The sequence below is a fragment of the Rana temporaria genome, chromosome 3 (assembly GCF_905171775.1).
Source record: "Rana temporaria chromosome 3, aRanTem1.1, whole genome shotgun sequence".
NCBI lineage: Eukaryota > Metazoa > Chordata > Amphibia > Anura > Ranidae > Rana > Rana temporaria.
In genome coordinates this window covers 277,480,712-277,504,742 of record NC_053491.1, presented here as the reverse complement: position 1 = coordinate 277,504,742, position 24,031 = coordinate 277,480,712, and the positions used below count along the sequence as shown (strand labels likewise).

Sequence of the window (24,031 nt, the reverse complement as noted above, 5' to 3'; positions counted from 1 at the left end):
TAACGAGAGGAAAAAAACACGGAGGATTAGCAGCACCGGATATAAAGAGATATTATAAGGCCACGATTATTGCACGAATGGTAGAATGGGGAAGCAAACACAAAGAGAATGAAAAAAAATGTATTTGAATGGAAAATATTATAAGTAAAACAACACTTCACAAAAATGCATGGATACCACGAAAGTATAGAGTGTTGGACGTAGACACGCATAGATTAACAAAGAATGTTTTCAAAGTTTGGGATTTGATACACAAACAGAATAAATGGATCTACAATTCACCTTTAATGTCACTCACGGAAACAAATTTTTTCATACCGGGGAAAGAGACACGGTTGGGAAATAAAATGGGGGCTGCACAAATAAAGGACATTACAGAACAGGGAAAGATAAAAACACTCCTGGAGATAAAAGAGAAAAACAGGTGGGATATCAACTACTGGGAATATCTACAACTAAAACATCTGATAAATTCAATACCCACACCATTAAGAGATGAAAAGAAATTAACTCCACTAGAAAAATTGTGCTCAACGCAAATCCCAATAAAACATGTGATATCAAGAGTATATCAAATCCTGACAGAATTAGAGCTACAAGGAAAACCTTACTTTATAGTAAAATGGGAGACAGAAATAAGCAAGAAATTTGAGGACCAACAAGTTGAAAGAATAATAGCATCCGTACATAACATCGCAACTGACATGAATACAATCGAAATGAACTATAAATGTCTTTCAAGATGGCATAGGACACCCGAAGGGATTAATAATCCCCACTGTGCTGGAGGGAATGCGAACAAATTGGAACAACCACACATATATGGTGGGATTGTCCAAAGATAAAGGAATATTGGCAGGAAATTCGGGAATTAGTGGAGGTAATAACTGGAGAAAAGATAGTTAACAGCATACAAGCCTGTCTGTTCCATGAATCAAAAGAATCAACCATAAGATACAGGAAAACATTAATCCCACCATTAATAAATGCCACAAAAGGACTCATACCAAAAAACTGGCTAAATAAAAATAAACCAGACATAAAAGATTGGTTTGAAAGAGTGGAAAACTATAGCAAAATGGAATATCTTTGTAGTTGTGAGGCGGGCCAACTCAATAAATATAACAGAAAATGGAGACGGTGGAAAGACTTCAAAACATCGGAGGAATATTTGGGGAAAATAATAGAGGAATAGAGAGGTAGGAACAAACCAGTTGGGGGGGGGAGGGGGAAGGAAAAAAAAGGGGAAGGGGGAGGGGGAATATGTATTGTAGCAATACAATGTAGTGATGTAACTAGTTAATGATAGTAACTCCTCATCATCCAAAAGGGAACATTTCCACTCCCCCAGGTACAGGTTGGCATACGATGGGGCACAACATGTCCCCACCGCCACCTCCTTTTATCTCAATCTTTCGAGCCTGAAGAAGAGATAGGGGTGGGTCTTATAAATCCCCTATCTCTCCATAAAGAGAACCTATTCCTTGTAATGGACATTTGCAAGTTGGGCACCCCATAATCCCTTACCCCAGGGTATCTGCTAAAAAAAAAGATATAATTTTTGGGGTTCTGAGTAATTTTCTATCAAAAAAAATGTTTTTTTACATGTAGAAGAGGAGTGCCAGAATAGGCCTGAAATGGAAGTGGTTAAAGCGGAGTTTTACCCAAAATTGGAACTTCCGCTCATCGGATTCCTCCCCCCTCTGATGCCACAATTGGCACCTTTCGGGGGGAGGGGGGACAGGATACCTGTCTTTGACAGGTATCCTTTCCCACTTCTGGGAGTCCGGGCAGCGGACCATGACGTCAGCGCGGGGATCCCTCCTCCCTACCTCCCCCGGCTGCTGGACCAGTAAGAGAGAGGAGCGAGCCTTGCGCATGCGCAGTAGAGTTCCCGTCCCAAATTTTTTCCATTTGAATTTTTGTTGCTTTTTCATGCTTTGAAAAAAGACATCGTTTTTTGAGGAGTGCGGCGATCCAGGATTTTTCTTTCATCTCATGGTAATTGAGCACAGCCAGCACCCTCTTGGTTTGTTGGGACGGAAGCAATGGGGATTGATTGTTTTTAGAGCGGTATACTTTTCTTCAGTAGAGTTCCCGGTGTGAAGCCGAAAGGCTACACTGCCGGGTACCCTTACCCACAATGGCGGCGGCAGCACCAGACAGCTGATGGAAACATCAACTGCGGGTGCTGACATCGCTGAACTCCAGGACAGGTAAGTGTCCATTTATTAAAAACCAGCAGCTGCAGTATGTGTAGCTGCTGGATTTTAAAATATTTGTGGGGCGGAACACCGCTTTAAAGATATGTGCTAGCAGGCAAAAAGAAGAAAGGAAAGCCGGATTTTGTCTTTGCTTGTCAAACAATGCGAAGGAGTGCGAGAGAGTAGGCACTAAAACAGAAGGTCAATGTTTGGGCTGGCGACACAACAGGTAGTAAAGAGTATAAGCTGGGGTAGCCAATCTCTTCATGTGTAACCAGTCTGGCTTAGCAAAGCGGGAGTAAACCACAGAAAGCTGTGCTAACTGAGTTGCCTGGTAGTACAGTGGGAGACTAGGTAGACCTAACCCCCCTCTCATTTTAGGTTGGAACAGTATCTGTCTAGATAACCAATGCCTCTTCAGCCCCCCCCCCCCCCAACAAATACCTTGTCACTATAGGTTGAATTCAGTAAAACCATGTGGGGATAGGAGTGGGCAGGGAACAAAAAAAATTTAGAAGTCTGGGAATCAGGATAATTTTAATGGTATGAATCCTGCTGAACCAGAAAAGATTATATAAAGACCATTCTTCTAAGTCTGCCTTCAATTTCCTGAAGTGGGGCAGATAATTAAATATATCAAGTGAGTAAATTTTAGCAGTAAGCTGCACACCTAAGTATGATATATTTGTTTTGCTCCAATTAAAAGGAAAGTGTCCCCTGAAGGGAGTAAGCAACACAGCCATAACCGTAACATTTAAGGCCATCAACTGATGAATTCACCTCAAGCCCTGATACTGCTCCAAACTCCCATAGTAAATGTAAAATGTTAGGTGTGGAAATCAACAGAGATGTCACGAATAACAGTAGATCATCTGCGAAAAGAGCAGACTGGTGTTCCTGTGACCAATGCACCCCGTGTATGTCTGGGTCAGCCTGAATGGCTATCGCCAAGGTCTCTGTCGCAATTGCGAACCAGCAGAGAGAAGGGGCTGCCTTGTCTCGTACCCTGGGCAATAGAAATTGGTTGATAGAGATGGCCTTGAAGCCTTACCTGCGCTTGCGGGGCAGAATATAGGGCCTGTAAAACCACCAATGGTCATCCACATTTTTTGAGTGCCATTTTGTATTGAACTGCCTGGTGCTTATTGGCCTGAATCCTGTATGTTTCTATGCTTTCACTATGAATTGATGATAACATACAGTATATACAGTGTACTGCATGTGTATGACAGGCCTATAACCTGGCAGTAGTTTCTCCTTTTAAGTAGGGCTAAAAGAATCACCTGACCTCATCCAGCATGCTGCAGAGGAGGACTTTTGCTGTCTCTATTGAATCATTGGTCCAACATACCCCCAGCTCTCCAGTCAGCAGGGAGCATGAGCTTTGCTAATTAAAGAAATAGAACTTTGTTTCAGCAGGGGATATGTGCGACCTAAAGGGAGACCTCAACCTCACAAGAAACAGACTTTTCCACTCAGGCTGTGGCTACTTTCTTAAGCTGGATACACACTACCAGTTTTTTCGTCAGTCAATGGGCAGATTTCAGTTGAATGCAGGAGTCCCCCAATGCCAGGATACACTAATCAGCACTGCAACTGATTGGCAGCAAACCACTGATTGAAGCAGTCCCATGCAACAGAAGCCAATCTAATGACCGGCTTCTGTCAAACTAGGAGGACTACACACAGCTTGAAATTTAGCCGGTCCCTGATAAAATGGCCAGACTTTGATCTGTGTGTACCTAGCTTAAAGAAAATATACTGGAACGTTGTGCAATTTCAATATATACTGTGCTATAACACCCATAATAGTGTCAGTGCATGACATAAAAATCTCCTATTCTTGTGTAAAAAAAAAAAAATTAAACATACAGTAGTTGCATATTTAGTCAATCTAGTTCAACCATAAAAATAAAAAAATATTATACAATCCCATATACCCAACCCACAGTTAATCCAGAGGAAGGTGAAAAGCGTGGCATTGCATGCTATTAGTGAGCTTATGATCTATCAAAACCCCCATGCATGCATTGAAATTTAAAGGATAAGTTCACGTTTGGGAGAATGTTTCACATTACACCCATAGTAAAGGTGTAACATACTCCAGCTGTCTTTCCCATAGTTCTGTTAATAAATTGAACTACAACTACCATTGCAGCAGATGGCTTGTAGTTTTCAATGAACTGTGATGGCGCTAGTGAGTTCTAATAGTTCCTTGTTTTTCCTGGTCTTCAGTAACTGCATGTCTGTACGGGAGGTACAGGCAAACAGCTATACTGAGAGCATGCAGGAGCCAACTGATCACAGGTGCAATGCTTTCCAGGCTCCTGTGGGAAAAAAATAAATGCAAATTTTTTTTTCTGCAGAAACATGTGCATTTAATGTTTTCCCAAGTTGTAAACTTAGCCTTTAAAGCTTTTAAAATCCTTTAAAAAAATAAGACATTAGTCCTCTTCTTCCAAAAAGTGCCATGGGTGATAGGGGCATATCACTCCTAACATTGTCTCTCAAAATGAAATGCATTGAGAAGGGGCTCAGGTAAGTGACATCATGCCGTATTTTTCAGAGCAAATACCCTCACACTAGCAGAGGTTGCAAGTGGGGTGCCGCTCTATTAGATGCATGGGTTTTCATCTCTAGTGCTGAGTTTGGCACTTTATAATGTGATTGTATATGTCTTATTTTATTGCTAATGTTTTGGTTCAACTAAGATAAATTAAAATTGTGTGAACAAATGTATAGAAAAATGTATAAAGTTTTATTCATACAAAATCAATAAAAAAACAGCAAATAATCAAATACAGATTAAAAAGCATGGTAAAGATCTATGTATATCACCAATATAATGGTCTCCATAGGGGGAGGATCAAAGTGGGATAGTTGATCACGGATAGCATCTCAACTAGTTTTGTGGTTTCTAATGCTGCTTCGTCAGGAGAAAATCTGTAATTTGATTGAGTAATCAATAACAATACATTTGATAAAACAATATAATAAAATTTCTTACAGAGATGTCAATAGCAATATATACATGGGGAAAGAGCGATGCTGCTTACTCATAGCCCAGGCAAACACAGAACAAGGGGCGCCGCCAAAGGGTTCCCCTCGGCGACTAGGGGGACATTTATCTGGATAAATAAGGGTAAAATAGTTGGAATGGGTAGACTGTACATTTGGAAGAACTGTGGGTGAAGGGTTGTGAATGTAAGGTGGGAGTGTGGTGAAAGGTAAAATTGGAAGTAAAATGAAAACTTTTGCCTCACTTCCAATTTTTCCCAATCTCCCCCCATACAAATTTTCTCCTCATGTTCACTAAAATGTAAAGGCAGAAGATAGAAAACCATAAAGCAGAGTTCCACCCATTTAAAAGTCAGCAGCTACAAAAATTCCCCCCCCCCATACAAATTATCCATATATTGCCAGCTTAAGGCAGTAGTGCTGATCAGTGTATTCTGACAGCGGAGGGGGTGCCACTGTCCGAATACAATAGGTCAGCAGGGAAGATTCCCGTATCCACCTTGCTTGGCTGATTGAAAAACTGGTCAATTTATGGCAGCTTTACTTTAAGCTTTATCTTAGCCCTTTTTTCTTTCTTTTTTTAGATAACTGTGTTGCATACTCTAGTGTGTGCTACTAGAATGAGAATATGCCAATTTTAGTCTGGCCCAGGGATAAATGTGATTAACTAAATCTGGGTCAGGGTTATTAGAGGCCAGAGCTGAGTGACTCGTCATCCATGCCTCCCCCTGTTTCTAGAATGTGGGAGAATGTTCTAGAAGATAGTGGGCAGAAGCTAGGAGGGGTTGCCTGGAATATTTAGGGGCCCTTAGCCAGTCCTCGGGTTGTGGCCTGGCAGAGAACTAAGGAGCTTTAAATTGTTACAGTATGAGCCATGCCAGCAGGAGAGTTGGGTGGAAGATGGAGAAGCAGTGCTAAGGGGAGGCTGTCGGTGGCCCTTGAGTGACCCCTGCCAGGGAGGGGTTTTACCTCGAACTGGAGCTTAGGAGGCTGGCATGGAACAATCTCACTACAGGAGGCAGTTGGAGGGACCCTAACCAGAGAGGCAGCATGAGCAAGGAGAGGCAGTGAGTAGATCAGCATTGTGAAGGGACAGACAAGGGGAGAGACTGCCAAATGTAGCAGATCTCTCTTGACAGCAGTGTGCCAAGTCTTCATCTAACCTTGCCCTGGGCAGTCTCCATGTGTATGTCAGTCAGGAAGACTGGGAAGAGAAAGCAACCAGGTGGGCTGGTGGCAGCCAGGCGGGCTAGCATTTCTACAAGCAGTAGAACTGGTATCAGTGTCTACAGAGAAGCAGAACATGGTGCAAGATGATGTTCACTCCACGTATGCTACTTTACCAAGGGACTGAAAGTTCCTAGCCTGTAGTAGGCAATTTGCTGAGTTAAAGGGTCACTAAAGGAATTTTTTTTTTTAGCTAAATAGCTTCCTTTACCTTACTGCAGTCCTGGTTTCATGTCCTCATTGTTCGTTTTTGCTCTGATGTTGCTGTAATTCTGCTCTGTTCTGGACACTTCCTGGTTGTCTGTTTCCTTTGGACCACAGTACTGGGAGCTTCTGGTTTCGTTTTCCAAACCATCACTTCTCTATGGCTCTATACAGCACAGAGGCAGCATAACATGCAAAAACGAAACTGAAACTAAAGGTACATTATATGATTGTTTATCTATTTTTAATCGTTTTTAAAAGGAATCAGTTAACTATTATGTCTCTATACCCTGTAAACAGTCATTTGAGCAAAAAAAAAAATTTCCTTTACAACTCCTTTAACAAGAGTCTGTTAGTTCCTCCAGGAGCAATCCAGCAGAAGCTGTACAAAAAGGGAACCAAGTTTGTGCAGGAGAAAGGAAGAGGAGGAATCTGTAAATAAGGAGGACGTTGTCCCTGGTTCTGTTTTTTGGACATTTGCAAGTTGGGCACCCCATAATCCCTTACCCCATTCTAGTTATCATCCCCTAATAAAACAACAAAAACAACCAAGGGACTGATTTCTGTATTCGGATGAAAGAAGGAAATGCTGAGTGATTGGCTGTGTAGCAGTTGGGAACCCTGACATCAGCAATTCCTACACAGGGTAGTGCTACCACTGCAATGTTATTTTGTTATGCGCAAATATAAAACATTATCCTTTTCTTTGAATTTAGGTCAAGTCAGAGGAAATACAGTACTGGAAAACCAGACCAGAAAGACTTAAGTGAAAACTTGGCAGCAACTCAAGGCTTAGCTCACATGATTGCAGAGTGCAGGAGGCTATTTCAGGTACATCATTGATTTTTATCAAGAAGATACTGCCTTTTTTATTTAAAAATACACAAACTGATGCATCATCACATGGCAGCATCATCACATAAAAATATAAATAGCTCACAACTCTTACTCATGGTTGGACTTTTTTCTTGTAGACAAACTTGTTGCAGATAGTGTCTAACTCCTCTATCTAAGATATCACATGGTCCAACCATGCACCCTACTCTTTACAAATAGTAGAGGGAAACACTTTTGCACCAACACATTTGTGGAGATGCAACAACTAGGTAATACAAAATCCTGAAAATCAGAAAGAAATAACCCAACTTTTAAAAGAGTTTTTCAAATTCAATGTGCCCAAAGCCACAAATCCCTTTGCTAATTGCAATGCCCACAAAGGTAAATTACTATGCCAACAATAACAAAGCGGGCAAGTTTCTAGCCAATAGACTCAAGGCCCTGAGAGTTAAGACTAAAATCCCACATATTATACATCCCGTCAACGCAAGACACACTTACTAACCCACAGGCAATAGCCAACTCGTTTGCTGACTGTTACAGCTCAGTATGTAATTTGAAAAATGAGCCAACTACCCTTCAACTCTTTGAAACCGCTATTAGAATACATGCAATGCCAAGCTGCTGCTAACAAAGCAAACAGAATAATGGCATGCATTAAAATGGGGATTAACTCCAGGGATATAGCGATAATTCTCCCACTCTACAAGACTCTGGTCCAGCCTCACCTGGAGTATGCTGTCCAGTTCTGGGCACCAGTCCTCAGGAAGGATGTACTGGAAATGGAGCGAGTACAAAGAAGGGCAACAAAGCTAATAAAGGGTCTGGAGGATATTGGTTATGAGGAAAGGTTGCAAGCACTGAACTTATTCTCTCTGGAGAAGAGACGCTTGAGAGGGGATATGATTTCAATTTACAAATACCATAATGGTGACCCCACAATAGGGATAAAACTTTTTTGCGGAAGGGAGTTTAATAACACCCGTGGCCACTCATTAAAATTAGAAGAAAAGAGGTTTAACCGTACACACGATCGGTCCATCCGATGAGAACGGACCGATGGACCATTTTCATCGGTTAACCGATGAAGCTGACTGATGGTCCTGCGTGCCTACACACCATTGGTTAAAAAACTGATCGTGTCAGAACGTGGTGACGTAAAACACGACGTGCTGAAAAAAACGAAGTTCAATGCTTCCAAGCATGCGTCGACTTGATTCTGACCATGCGTGGTTAAATTTAAAACAAGTTGGCTTTTTTTTAACCGATGGTTATATAACCGATGGCACCCACACACGATCGGTTTGGACCAATCAAAATGGTCCATCAGACCATTCTCATCGGATGGACCGATCGCGTGTACGCGGCATGAGCGCAGGGGCGGACTGACAACTCATGGGGCCCCCGGGCAATCGGAGATTATGGGGCCCCTGGGAAATAGATTATGGGGCCACACAGTATACAGACACGCAGTATACATACACACAGAATACACATACACACACTAAAAAGGTACTGGAGAGGAGGGGCAGCTTTAATCTTGGGATTTTTTTTAAAAAACAGATTTTTACATACTATCCCTGGTTTTACTGAGGCAGGCAACCCTGATGGGGCCCCCTAGTGGCATGGGGCCCTCGGGCAGTGCCCGAGTTTCCGAATGGTCAGTCCGCCCCTGCATGAGCGTATGTTGATTGGTTTGCACAAAAGTTGTAGCGTCTACTAACTATGGGAAAGATTTATGGCATCTTTATTATTTTTTATTTTTTTTTACTAGTAATGGTGGTGATCTGCAATTTTCAGCAGTATTGTGACATTGTGGCAGGCAGATGGAACACTTTTGACACATCTGTGGGACCATTGACATTTATACAGCGATCAGTGCTATAAAAATGCACTGATTACTGTGTAAATGTCACTGGTAGGGAAGGGGTTAACATGACGGGGCGATCAAGGGGTTAAATGTGTGTTCCCTTAGAGTGTTCTAACTGCATGGGGATAGGACTGAGTAGGAGAGGAGGCATATCGCTGTTCCTACTTACTGGGAACAAATGACATGTCTTTTCTGCCCTGTGCTGGCGCTCGTGCACGCGATCACAGGTGTTCAGCGGTAATCGCGACCACTGGCCACGCGCATCGGGTCCCCCGCCGTGTAGGGGGCGCATGCGCCATCTGGCGGCTTTCAAAGGAAACCCAGGAACCAGTTAAGAACCCTCGGGTGCAAGCCATCTGGCCCTGGTGACTTATTAATGTTACATTTTTTATGTCTATTTCTAATTCTATCCTCTGTTATCCATGAGGGTGCTTCCTGTGACATGTCATGGGGATAAACATTGTAATTTTGGTTACTGAAGCCCACCGATTCCCTCGTGAATACTGAGGAGAAGAATAAATTCAATACCTTCACCATCCTTAGTAACCAGAATGCCTTCATCATTCTTTATGGGACCAATATGATCTGACCTCCCTTACTTACTATTTATGTACTGTAGAGAGTCAGCCTAGGGCAGGGTTCAGAAGGGGTTAACTGAAAAGAGCCTGTACTTCCCCTTCAGACCCGCTTATTGCCAGCTGGGCTGAAAGTGTCAGTGAGGAGTTGTGTGTTTGAAGAGAGAGACAGCAGCATTCTGTGTCAGAGGATCCATTGCTGGATTGGGGCCTGCTGGGTGAGCTAAACGATTTAAAGGCTATTGCTCTGGTACTGCTACTGTGCACACCAGTCTGTGGGTGCAGAGACTGAACTTTTTCCATATGTACACCTGTTTGTTTTGAAGTTTTGCTAAATGAAGCCACTTTTGTTTTACTGGACTGTCTGAGCCGGCTGTTCACCCTTCTGATCCCTTACAAATTGGTAGCGGGCAGTTTAAGGGGTACACGCCAGTCCCATGTCCTGGGTGAAAGCTGAAGACTTCAGAACAAGCCATGGAGGAGCTAATTAAACAATTGGCAATGGCTAATGCCCAGACAGTCATTGTGCAACAGGAGACAAACCGCTTACTGGTTGAACAGCTAACAGGACTGCAAAAGGCAGTGACCCAGCAGGCTACAATCCAACAATGGATCCTCCGACACAGCATGCTGCTGTCTCTCTCTTCAAACACACAACTCCTCACTGACACTTTCAGCCCAGCTGGCAATAAGCAGGTCTGAAGGGCAAGTACCTGCCCTCTTAAATTAACCACTTATGAACCCTGCCCCAGGCTGATTTTCTACAGTACTTAAATAATTTCTTGGGATTTTTCTTACTCTCCTCTGCTATGTGCCTTTTGTATTCTATCTTAATCGTCCTGATTGCACCCTTACATTTCTTGTTGCATTCTTTGTAAAGTTGGAATGCTGATGATGATCCCTCAGCCTTGTATTTTTTGAAAGCCTTCTCTTTTGCTTTTATATGCATTTTTACATTGGAGTTAAGCCACCAAGGACTTTTATTAGATCTTTTTTACATGTATTTCCCATTGGGATGCACTGGCCGAGATGAGTTGAATCTTGATATAGCGCGGTCATTTACCCCGTAGGATCCTGACGCACTTACATACACATACTAGGGCCAATTTTTAGACAGGATCTGATTAACCTACCAGCATGTCTTTAGAGTGTGGGAGGAAACCCACACAGGCACAGGGAGAACATGCAAACTTCAGGCAGAGGGTGCCGTGGTCAGGATTTGAACCAGCGACCCTATTGCTACAAGGTGAAAGTGCTAACCACTACACCACTGTGCTGCCCAAGGGCTAATGCCCTTATTTAATGACTCTATCTAGAATTTGCAGTTCAGTTTTGGGCACCAGTTCACAAAAAGGCTATTGGGCAACTGGAGAGTGCAGAGAAGGGCAACAAAACTGATAAGAGGCATGGAGGAGCTTAGCTATTAGGAAAGATTTATGTACAGAATTAATTTTTTGTGCTGTTTTTAAGGTACCGGACTACTGCCATGACTTCTGTCTAAGTATTTGTCAGCCAATGTCGGAACCTTTTAAAGTGACCAGAGACCCATGCTCAAACTCATTGGCAGCATATTGCAATACTCTCAAATCCTTGGAGAACTCTATGCAGGATCTTCTGAGAGACGCAAAGGACAAATTCCGTAGCTGGGTGGCATGTGCAGGATTTGAAAATGTTGAACTAGCTTACAAAAAGGTTTGTAAAATATACCTTATTCTTTTGTAGATGTGCACCTTTTACTGGAAATCCCTTTTAGCTAACTTTGATGGCAAAAACAGCCAGATACTTCAATGCAACCTACCACCAACTGTTTATTTAAAGTGCAATTTTACCCACAACAACAAGTCAGCTAACTGTTTTTCTAATTCTTCCAGTAAACTTAAAAAAAAAACAGCATCATACTAATATGCTTTTACTAAACAGGAGCTATGCCAATACAAACTACTTACAGTTACAGAAAAACAATACACGACCTTTAGAGTCCTGCAAATATGCATACATACACACACACTTACTTGAAAATAGTCCTTGGAAAAAAAGGAAAAAACATAAAACATAAAATGTCCCATGCTGTAAATCCATCGCCAATCACAATGAATAATGTCTGCTGACTGCCAAATGAAAAGTATGCCAGACAAATAAAAAGGCAGGTTCCTGACAGATTATTCCTATTATTTTATAAGAAAACACAACTGGCCTTGTGCAAACACATGCTTAAACAATAGCAAGCGAAAGAGATAATCTCATAAGAAAACTGAACTTTTTGTGTCTGAAAATCCCAAATCTGTGTGTGTGTTTGTGTGTGTATAAATATATACATGTGCACACCATTGGTACTAGTATATAAAGTAGAAAACTGTCAATGTTTGGGGTTATAATGATCTCAAGTGATAGCCCTCGTAGCCCAGTAAAGTAAAATGTTCCACGTTGCCTATTTTATTTGGAAAGCCGCTGGCAGTGGCCGTCAGAATACCCAAACAGCAGTTGAATATGATTGGATACCAGCCGCTGCTCAGGTGACATTTTTCCTGTCTGGTTCTTTCAATTTTTTTATTGAAGGATGTCGGGCAAGATGCGGCTAACGGGACCACCCACTTTGCAATATTCAAATAGTGCATAGTCAGTTTAAGATTGGGGGTAGGATTATAAATTGGACATAATTCCATAGCTCACACGGGGAATCTCTCAAGGTTCCCAGACCTTTCCCAGTTCAAGGAGTAGGGTCCATGCTTCTCACTGCTAAACTGAAGTTTATCAGTAAAAACAGAGGCAACTGCCTCTATTTGTACTAATATTCAGTCTAGCAGTAAGCATCAGAAGTATGACATAAAATGACAGTATTCAGAGTAGCTCATTAAAACTTGTGTTTATACCGTAGTGTGTTTTTCATAGAGTTGGTATAAAATCAAAGCTCTAAATATCTTGAGATCTGGAATTCTGATGGTTTGTGTATATTACGTGTTGTAATCTCAGGTGGAAAGTAATGACTATCCAATCAGGGTATGGAAAGTGTCTATTGAACTTAATGCAGCACCATACGTGGCCTTACAATATATTTTGAGAGAACAGCATACATGGGATTCAAGTTTACAGCAGTCCAAAATCTTAGATACTCTGGATGAAGATACAGAAATCTACCACTACTCCATAGAGAGCATGTCTCCAATACCATGCAAGGAATATGTCATTTTAAGGTAATTTCCTTTTTATGCAATTTATATAGTAACCTCTGTACATTCATTCAAGCACAGTACATGAGCAGCTGATACATATTAGTGTGTCTAAACCCTTACAAAGAACTTACAAATATAACAAAATCACAGTTGATCTTGCCACAAATCCACTGCTGTCCTGTGTCCTATGCACTCTGCAGTGTTATCTCAAGCATTGTTCTCAGCCCTGTCCAGATAACCTCCATGAACAATAGAACACTACCCCCCCCCCCCCCCCCAAATGCAGTGGCATACCTAGTGTATTTTATACCAAGAGCAGATAATTTTCCTACATATGTCAAAAGCAATCATTATTATTCATAGATTAAACAAATATTATCTAGAAATGAAATGAAGATCAGTACAGGACACAGGCTGTAAGTTCATGCACTCTGGGTCATAGGCTGGTACCTTCAGGTGATTAGACAAAGCTGTTGAGAACATACCCATGGGCATCCCCACCATGACCCTACCCCATTCTATAAGTCCTGAGTTGTTTGCTAAAGTCCTAAGGTGTTAGACCTCTTCTCTAGGGAGGAGCCGAACACCCCCCGTTCGGTTCGCACCAGAACCTTCGAACGGACGGAACGTTCGCGCGAACATTTAGAACCCCATTGACGTCTATGGGACTCGAACGTTAGAATTCAAAAGTGCTAATTTTAAAGCCTAATATGCAAGTTATTGTCGTAAAACGTCTTTGAGAACCCGGGTCTTGCCCCAGGGAACATGTATCAATGGAAAAAACGTTTTAAAAACGGACGTTTTTTTTCAGGACTCCTGAAAAAACTACTGTTTTTAAAACTTTTTTTCCATTGATACATGTTCCCTGGGGCAAGACCCGGGTTCTCAAAGATGTTTTCACAGGCATACTATAGACACCTAGCAGGTACAATATTTAAAGAAATTTTTCATTTTTTTTTTTAAGCAGCATCAAAATCACTGCTCCTGAATCTTTAGGTGCAAACTACAGCACACGGCCAGTACACACCAAGTAGCTTTAGGTGCAAACTACAGAGCACATGGCCAGTACACACCAAGTAGCTTTAGGTGCAAACTACAGAGGACACAGGCAATAAACCACGTAAGAATACTGCAGCTAGCACAATCACCTGCCTGCCAGTAAATTAGGAAGAACTGATCTAGCTAAACTACACAGTGTATAAATATATGTACAACACCTGGGATGTATATATATCCTCTACACACTGTAACATTAACTGACTAGCCTGCCTGCCTGCCTGCTCTATCTACCTGCAAAAAAATTACACTCTCTGTCCTCTCTTAACCACCACAACACACTACACAAGGCCGACCTGCAGGCGGCCTTTTATAGTGTGGGGCGTGTACTAAACCCCCTGAGCCATAATTGGCCAAAGCCAAAAAGGGCTTTTCAGTTACTAGGCCCCATCCTCTTTTTTTTTTTTTTTTTTTTTTTTTTTTTTTTTTTTTTTTTTTTTTCTTTCAAATAGTTTTTATTGGTATATGTCAAGCATATCAATACAATATTATCAAGTGCCGTGTGGTATACAGTGCATAGTAACTTGCATAGTATCAAATAGAAGGTACAATACCGGGTTATCTACTGTGCCGTCCATGTACCCACCAAGTGGGCACCTAGACGGTAGGCAATATATAAACAGAATGTGAACAGAATACCATTGTGTAGCCAAACAGGGGGGGGGGGGGGGGGATGAGGGATAAAGAGGGAGGGAGGGGGGGGGGGGGGTAGAGAGCATCATAAGTATCAATACAATCAGGGGATCATTCGATGGTCTATTGGCCTTTGTACCAAGTTTGCCAGGGGTCCCAAAGGGTCAGTACCATGGAGTAGGAGTGTTTCCTACGTGCAAGGGTGGATTCGTATGTGTAGTGGGTTCTCACCAGTCGCACTACGTCTGTCAGTGATGGGACAGTTTTGGACTTCCAGTTCCGAGCGATCAGTAGTCTTGTTGCCAACAGTACATGTACAGTTACCAGTCTCAGGGGTGGTGGGATGTCTTCAATGGATAGATTAAGGATAGCTAGCGGGGGTGTCAATGAAATGGGTGTACCCAGAATGTTCTGTAGCATCAGCTCCACTGATGACCATAGTGGTCTTAAGTATGAGCAGGACCAGAATATGTGGAGAAGAGTACCAGGGTTTTTGCATCCCCTCCAACATTCGTGAGATGTGGCAGGGTGGAACTTGGCTATCCTAGTTGGTGTAAGATACCATCTCATCAGCAGTTTTTGTGAGAGTTCCCAAAGGGAGGTGCAGGAGGTGTATTTGTGGTTGGCTTTGATCGCTGTTTGCCATTGACGGTCAGAGAACGGGGTAAGTAAGTCATGTTCCCATTCTAGGAGTGGTTTGGATTTAGTGAATGAGTTTTTTTCTTGGAGGGTTGAGTAAATTATGGACGTACCTTTGTTTTTCGTTGTATCAGAGAAGAGGAAGCGCCATATGTGCAGAGGTAGGTGTCCTTCCAAGGGACGAGAGTTGTTAAGGCAATGTTGCAGTCTATAGTATGTGAGGTAGTCTGAGGCAGGGGCCTGTAGGGTCTTTTGGGCGTGGAGAAATGATTTGGTGGCCACTAGGGGACGTAGTTCGTGTACGTAGGATATGTGGTCGGACAGCCAGTGGGGAACAGGCAGGTCAGGGGTCAGCAGCTGGAGTGTTTGTATGGGTATTGGGGTAGGTTTGGTAGCAAGGGTCGGCCAGGAGGAGGAATGGAGTACCTTCCATACTTTGACAGTGGCCTGAATAGTAGGGGAGTATATGGAGAGTAGTGGGTATTTGGCGGTCGTGCTGAATAGCCATTGGGAAAGGTTGGGGCCAGGGACCATGTGGGATTCTATAGCGCCCCAAAGTGTGGTGGGGCGTTCCATCATCCACTCGCGCATCTGTGAGATTATAGTGGCCATATAGTAATCTCTGATGTCTGCTAGGCCCATGCCTCCCACAGACCTATGTTTGATGAGTTTAGCCTGGTTGCATCTGGGTTTTTTGCCTTGCCATAGAAAGTGTCCAAGTATGGATTGTAAGGATTTAAGGTATGACTGTGGTAGAGGGATTGGGAGCGTCCTGAAGATGTACAGTAGTCTGGGTAGGATCATCAGTTTAAAGGCCGCGAGTCTCCCCGCCCATGAGAATTCGTGTTTGGAAATTTTTGCAGTTTCTCGGATAAGCATCTGTTTCATCTCGGTATAGTTTTGGGGGAATAGGGTTGATGTGGATTTAGTCAAAGTGATACCTAGGTATGGTATACCTGTGTCCGCCCAAGGGTATGGGTATTTGTGTCTAAGCAGGTTGCTAGTGATGGCGTCCAGTCCTATGTCTAGGATGTACGATTTTTGTTCGTTGACCTTATAGTAAGATACATTAGCAAATCTTTTTAGTAATAACTGTACCGAAGCCAGGGAGGAAAGGGGGTTACTTAGCATTATTATCACGTCATCGGCGAACAAATTGATTTTATGGTCTGAGGTGCCTATTTTTAGACCTGTTATTGAGTCGTGAGTTCTAACATGTTCTGCTAGGGGTTCCATGATGAGGTTAAAGATTAGGGGTGATAGGGGGCAGCCTTGACGTGTGCCATTGGAAATCATGAAAGGTTTTGAGAGTATTTCGGAAGTATATACCTGGGCTGACGGGGAGGAGTAAAGTGCCATGATGGCGGAGAGTATGGGACCCTGGAACCCAAATTTTGTGAGAGTCGCGTGCATGTAACCCCAGTGGACCCGGTCGAACGCCTTCTCTGCATCCAGTGATAGGAGCAGAGAAGGCGTTCGGGTCGACCCCGCGGCGTGGATGAGGTTAACGAGTCTACGGGTTGCATCAAAGGCTTGCCTACCTTTAGTAAAGCCGGATTGGTCCTTGTGGATGAGCAGGGGCATTAGGTCTATTAGGCGGTTGGCTATTAGCTTGGCGTGGATCTTGGCATCCAAATTGAGGAGGGAAATAGGACGGAAGTTCTGGGCACATGTGGGTTCCTTGCCTGGCTTCGGCAGAGTGACAATCAGGGCGGATAACATTTCCGGGGGGAGAGAGGAGGAAGAAGCAGCATCGTTGCAGACAGTAGTCAGAAAAGGTGCAAGTATCTGGCCGAATTTCTTATAGTACTCGCTAGTCAAGCCGTCAGGGCCTGGGGATTTATTAGAGGGCAGACCTGCTATCGTTTGTAAAATTTCTAGGGGAGTAAAAGGTGCGTTCAGCGATTCCAACTGCTCCACAGACAACTTAGGGAGATTGATGTCTTGGAGAAATGCTTCTATGTCTTGGGGAGACGGTTGGGGCACCGAACTGTCATCTTTGAGGTTATATAAGGTGTTATAGTAGTGGCTGAAAGCATCAGCAATCTCCGTGGGGTCAATAAGTTTCTTTTTTGAGGAAGGGTGGAACAGGTGGGTAATTTTGGTTTTGGTAATATGCCCCTTGATTCTATTGGCCATGAGCTTGCCAGCTTTGTTGCCTGTGGAGTAATGTGTGGCTTTGAAGTAGGTATGGGCCCTTTCATAAGATTCTAGCAGGTGTGCCCTAAGGTCACTTCTCAGGAGGTCTAGTTTATTTTTAGTATCAAGGGTAGGATTAGATTGGTTCTGAGCCTCCAGTATTCTTATTTCAGAGGTCAGGGTGTCTAGGCGGTGTGTTTTCAACCTCCTCTCTCTCGCCCCAAGTTGAATAAATATTCCTCTTATGAACGCCTTGTGTGCGTTCCACAGCATAGAATTGTCTTTCACAGAACCTGTATTCAGGGAAAAAAATTCAGTTAGACGGTCTGCGATATACGCAGAGTGTTGTGGTGAGTGAATAAGGGATGCATTAGCTCTCCAGATCCTCGATCGTGCGAGGGAGGGAGAGGCATTTAAGGACATGGTGACGGGTGCATGGTCGGACCATGTAATGGTAGAGATATCAGAGTTCGAGATATTGGGAAGGGACCATTTGTCTACCAAGAAATAGTCAATCCTCGTGTAGGAGTTATGGCGGGGGGAGAAATATGAATAGTCTCTTTCAGTGGTATGCAGACATCTCCAGGCGTCGTATAGGTCGTGTGTTCTCATGAAGGAGCCCATAGGTGATGCAGTCCTGCCCGTTCGGGAAGAGGCATCCATCGAGTTGTCAGGGACTATATTAAAATCTCCGCAGATGATAAGTGTTCCCTGTTTAAAGCGAGTGAGTTTTTTCATAAGCTTGGATAGGAAGCTGATCTGCCTCGTATTAGGGAGGTAGACATTGACTATAGTGTATCTTACATTGTCCAGGGAGCAGTCTAGTGCAAGGTACCTTCCGTTGATATCAGACATGCTGTTGTGGAGGGTAAATGTTATGGTGTCCTTGATGGCTATTAAAACTCCATTTTTCTTCTCAGGGCCCGAGGCCTTAAGGATAGTTGGGAATTGTTTGTTGGTACAGGTCGGCTCTGCCGTGAGTTTAAAGTGCGTTTCTTGCACACAGATGATGTCACATAGGGACGTGCGGGCTGTTTTCCATAGTGACGCCCTTTTAGCAGGGTGGTTTAGGCCTTTAGCGTTTAGGGTCATAAATTTAGGCATTTTCAGGAAGGTGTAGTAAGAGCGGATAATTAGTTACTCACAGTTCGTCGTGGTCTTCCAGGTGTGGGATCAGGTGGGCTGTGGCGTTGATCTACGTCCTAGTTCAGGAATACGTTTTCTCAGATGTGTGGAGCTCTCCAGGGATCCGGTAGAGAGGGGAAGGAAAGGAGAGGGTCAGGGAGCACAAGGAAGGGTTAACAGTAACAACGATAGGTGCAAACAGGTTAACAACAGTGCTGGGTGTGTATAAAACACCGTGGTCAGTAGTATATCAGAAACGACTACTGAATCTTTTTTTGGGGGGTAAAAGTCCGTGTATCAACTGCAACGAGCAGGCACCGACCGGAGTGCATATGTGAGCAATAGGTGGTATCGCACCAACCCTATGGTCAGTTAGTAACACTGGGGTGGGTTTCCATGGCATTGTGGTGTGGATGGTCAGGAGAGGTGTCACGAGGTGTTGCATTGCCATCTGGAATAATGTGCCACTTTTTGAGGAGATGGATGCCTTCTTCCACCGTGTGTATATTATGTTTAACCCCATTTCTTGTAATCATAAGTTTGGTCGGGAATCCCCATTGGTAGGGAATCTTGTGGTTGTTCAGAGGTTTGGTGATGGTCTGGAGTTGTCTCCGCTGCTGACGGGTGTATTGGGAGATGTCAGCGAAAAGCTGCAGCTTTGCGTATGGCGGAGGTAGCTGGCCCAGCCTTCTGGATTTGGACATGAGCATGTCCTTGGCGTGGTAGAAGTGAATTCTCATGAGGGTATCACGGGGTATTTCAGGTGGCAAGTGGGAAGGTTTTGGTAGGCGGTGGATACGGTCCACGATTGTCTCCACAAGGGGGAGATCGGGTAAGAGCGTGGTGATCATTTTTCTGGCGTATGAATTGAGGTCAGCAGGCAAAACCGATTCTGGGATGCCGCGTATTTTCACATTATTGCGCCTTGACCTGTCCTCGAGGTCCGCCATCTTGGCGCGCAGCCACTGTTGGTCGTCTTTTGCGTGGTCATGGGCATCTATTAAGTCATTGACTGTTACTGTCATGGCGCTCATCTGGTGCTCAATACGGTCCACCCTCCCCTTGACATGTGTCATTTCGTTTTTAAATGCTGAGATCATGGTGGAAATATCACTATGCAGCGATGTGTGCAGGGAGATTAGCATGCCCTTTAGCACTGTGTCCATGACAGGCTGGTCGGTAGTGGGAAATGCTGCTATAGGGGATGATGTTGGATCCAGTGAGGGGAGGCTGTCTAGTGTAGGCCTTACCTCAGAGGCCTGGGGGTGAAGGTCCATCCTCATCCGCGCTTTAGCAGGGCTGGCAGTCGTGGAGGACGGTCCGGAGGGTGGCGGTGGGCCGTGAGGGGGTGAGCTGGGATGTGCGATTCCGTCCCCATCGTCCGGCAGGTCAGTGTAGGCTCTCTCTCCTCGCGGTGAGCGGTCGCGGGCGCCATCTTGGATTCGGGCGCCGTGAGGTGAGGAGAAAAAATCAGTCAGTTTCCTCGGCGGGCGGTAGTCCTTTCGTTTCCTGGAGGTGCCAGGCGGGTTCCCCAGCATGTGTTGGCTTTGGTGATGCATTTTTAGGGCGTAGGTTGGCCGCTTAGATGTCGGATTCTCCGGTCAGTGCAGGAGCTGTGGTATCAGGCTTCCATGCAGCTCGGCGGTTGGACACGCCCCCCCCATCCTCTTTTTTTCATCACATTGCCTCCCCCATGTTTTACAGATGACGTTGTGTGCTTTGGATCATGAGCTGTTCCAAGACTTCTCCACACTTTTTACTTCCCATCATTCTGGTACAGATTAATCTTAATTTCATCCGTCCAAAGAATGCTTTTCCAGAACTGGTCTGTTTTTTTTTTAGATGTTTTTTTGGCAAAGTCTAATCTGGCTTTTCTATTCTTCGGGCTTATAAGAGGTTTGCACCTTGTGGTGAACCCTCTGTATTTGCTCTCATGAAATCTTCTCTTGATTGTAGATTTTGACATTGATACGCCCACCTCCTGGAGAGTGTCCTTCACTTGTCTGGATGTTGTGAATAGGTTTTTATTTACCATAGAGAGGATCCTGCGATCATCCACCATTGTTGTCTTCCATGGACGTTCAGGCCATTTTTATGTTGCTGAGTTCACCAGTGCGTTCTTCCTTCCTCAGAATGTACCAAACTGTTGATTTGGCCACTCCTAATGTTACTGCTATCTCTCTGATGGATTTGTTTTGTTTTCTGAAGCCTTACAATGGCCTGTTTCACTTGCATGGACAGCCCCTTTGAACACACGATGTAGGTTCACACCAATAGATTCCAAATGCAAATAACACACTTAGAATCAGCTCCACACCTTTTACCTGCTTAATTGATGAGGAAATAACAAAGGAGTAGCCCACACCTGGCCATGAAACAACAGCTTTTGATGAAATTGTTCATTTACTTTTGGCCCCTTGAAAAAGGGCTGATGACTATTCTTAAGAGCTGTAATTCCCAAACCCTTCCTCCAATTTGGATGTACATACCCTAAAATTCAACCTGAGAGTGCGCACTTTCAGCCTATATCCATTATATAACTATTGCTTGAAAATGTTTAGGTAAATACCTGAAAAAAAATTGGGCCTGTGTCCAAATATATATGTATGTGAACACAGCCTTACTGTTCAATTTGAGGCTGTTCCTTCTTTCAAATATCCTGCTGATGAAAGGCTCTCTTTACTCTCTGAGAAAAGGGGAATAAATAGCTTTCCTAGACATCTAAGACGCCTATCTTCATGTTCCCATTTATTCACCTCATCATCATTTTGTACGTTTTTGCAGTAGGGGGTAATGATTTTAATTTTGTTGCACTGCCATTTGGCCTATCCTCTGCTCCCAGAGTATTCATAAAGGTACCTAAATCTCTTTTAGCCCTTCTCAGAAGGGCATCCAAGTCAAAGGCTGTCTATACAACCTGCTCTTGAAGGACTTTCCTTCAAGAGCAGAACTGGCTGCAAACATCCACAATGCAATTCAGTTGCTCCAGGCTTTTGCATGGATAATCAGCTTCCAAAAGTCTACTCTCCAATCCTCTCTTCACCTGGGCCTGATTCTGGATATAAACCAGGCAAAGTCTCCCTCATATCTCTTGCTTGGGTCTTGAGGTCAAAGAAATTCTCCTCTGTGAGATTCGCCATAAATTTTCTGGGTCTTATAGTGGCCTCCATCGAGGCTGTCCATTTGCCCAATTTCATTTCAGACTTCAACAAGTCATTATCCTGCAATGGAACAAGTAAGCTTCTTCTCTTAATCTATCTATGCTCTTATCCAGTCAGGCAAAAAACTCCCAAGCCTGGTGGATTCATGTCACTGAAAAGAAATGATAGATACCAATCTCACGGTCCAAAGAACGTGGTTACCAGTGGAAGTCAAGCTCCCCATCAACATCCTGGAGTTTAGAGCAATAAGGATGACTCCTCACCATTTGACCCCCTCTTCTCCAGAGACAACCAGTTGGAATGCAATCAAATAATGCCACGCATGTGACGTACATCTGTCACCAAGAGCCATGCAGCCTTGAAGGAAGCAAGCTAGATCATCTAATTGACAGAGAAACATTTCCAGCAATCCCTGCTGTCCACATCACAAGAAGGGACAACTCAAGGGCAGATTACCTCCGCCATCACCACCAGGATCAAGGGGAACAGGCCCTTCAGTCCATCCTCCTCAGCCTGGTGGAGAACTCAAGATGTGGACATACTGGCCCCCAGATTCAACACCAAGTGACCTAAGATACCTCTGTTTATAGCAGGACAATGGATCCTCTAGCACTATCAGTAGATCTCTAGTAACCTGAAAAAAGTCCAAGAAATTAGATTTTTTTTAGGACCCTACAAAATACATGATAAATCCTTCTTACCAACTCATGACAAAGGATTGGTCAATCTCACACCATGCTGTCACTGATTACACAACAATGACACTTTCAGCCTCACCCTGCACAAAGATTTTCCAGCACTCTGGACTAGGGATGAGCCGAACATACCCGGGTTCGGTTCGCATCAGAACGTTCGAACAGACCGCGGGTTCGCGCGAACATTTAGAACCCCATTGAAGTCTATGGGACTCGAACGTTCGAATTCAAAAACGATCATTTTAAAGACCAATATTCAATTTAATGTTGGTAAACGTCTTTCAGAACCCGGGTCTTGCCCCAGGGAACATGTATCAATCGAAAAAAATATTTTAAAAACGGACGTTTTTGCGGAGCAGCGATTTTAATGATGTTTAAAGTGAAAAAAAAAAAATGAAAAATTCCTTCAAATATCACACCTGCTGTGTGTCTCTAGTAGTGGCACATGTTTAGAAATGTCCCTGCACAACATTAAATTATTATAAGAACAAAGTAATTTAATACTGGTTGCGCACGTGCTGTGTGGGAACAATATCTCGATTATTTTAGGGGTGGTGGGGGGGTGGCATTATCTTTTTGGGAAAGCAAAATTGTAGAAAAAAGGGCACCCCTCAAACATACTGTAATTGTAGCGCAACAAAGAGCCACGTGCAAAGTATTGCATCAAAAATTGTTATTAGGCGCCCTTGTTACACAGGGGCATAAAAATGTGTCCGTAGGCGCAACATAACACTGCAACCCCTCCCAATATCTGTAATTGGAGCGCAACAAGGAGCCACGTGCAAAGTATTGCATCAAAAATTGTTATTAGGCGCCCTTGTTACACAGGGGCATAAAAATGTGTCCGTAGGCGCAACATAACACTGCAACCCCTCCCAATATCTGTAATTGGAGCGCAACAAGGAGCCACGTGCAAAGTATTGCATCAAAAATTGTTATTAGGTGCCCCTGTTACACAGGGGCATAAAAATGTGTCCATAGGCGCAACATAACACTGCAACCCCTCCCAATATCTGTAATTGGAGCGCAACAAGGAGCCACGTGCAAAGTATTGCATCAAAAATTGTTATTAGGTGCCCCTGTTACACAGGGGCATAAAAATGTGTCCCTAGGCGCAACATAACACTGCAACCCCTCCCAATATCTGTAATTGGAGCGCAACAAGGAGCCACGTGCAAAGTATTGCATCAAAAATTGTTATTAGGTGCCCCTGTTACACAGGGGCATAAAAATGTGTCCATAGGCGCAACATAACACTGCAACCCCTCCCAATATCTGTAATTGGAGCGCAACAAGGAGCCACGTGCAAAGTATTGCATCAAAAATTGTTATTAGGCGCCCTTGTTACACAGGGGCATAAAAATGTGTCCGTAGGCGCAACATAACACTGCAACCCCTCCCAATATCTGTAATTGGAGCGCAACAAGGAGCCACGTGCAAAGTATTGCATCAAAAATTGTTATTAGGTGCCCCTGTTA

The 24,031-nt window shown here is 43.7% G+C and overlaps 1 protein-coding gene across 3 annotated transcripts in view; it reads left to right on the top strand.

Moving 5' to 3' along the window:
- The window catches only part of LOC120932350 (rho GTPase-activating protein 7-like), a 172,102-nt gene that overhangs the window by 112,853 nt on the left and 35,218 nt on the right, over positions 1-24,031 (top strand). For 2 of the 3 annotated variants that reach the window (XM_040344672.1, XM_040344671.1), the window contains exons 10-12: positions 7,370-7,484; positions 11,406-11,627; positions 12,906-13,126. In XM_040344672.1, the coding sequence (XP_040200606.1) occupies positions 7,370-7,484; positions 11,406-11,627; positions 12,906-13,126 (558 nt within the window). The remainder of the gene's footprint in view (positions 1-7,369; positions 7,485-11,405; positions 11,628-12,905; positions 13,127-24,031) is intronic. The other variant, XM_040344673.1, reaches the window with a different exon arrangement.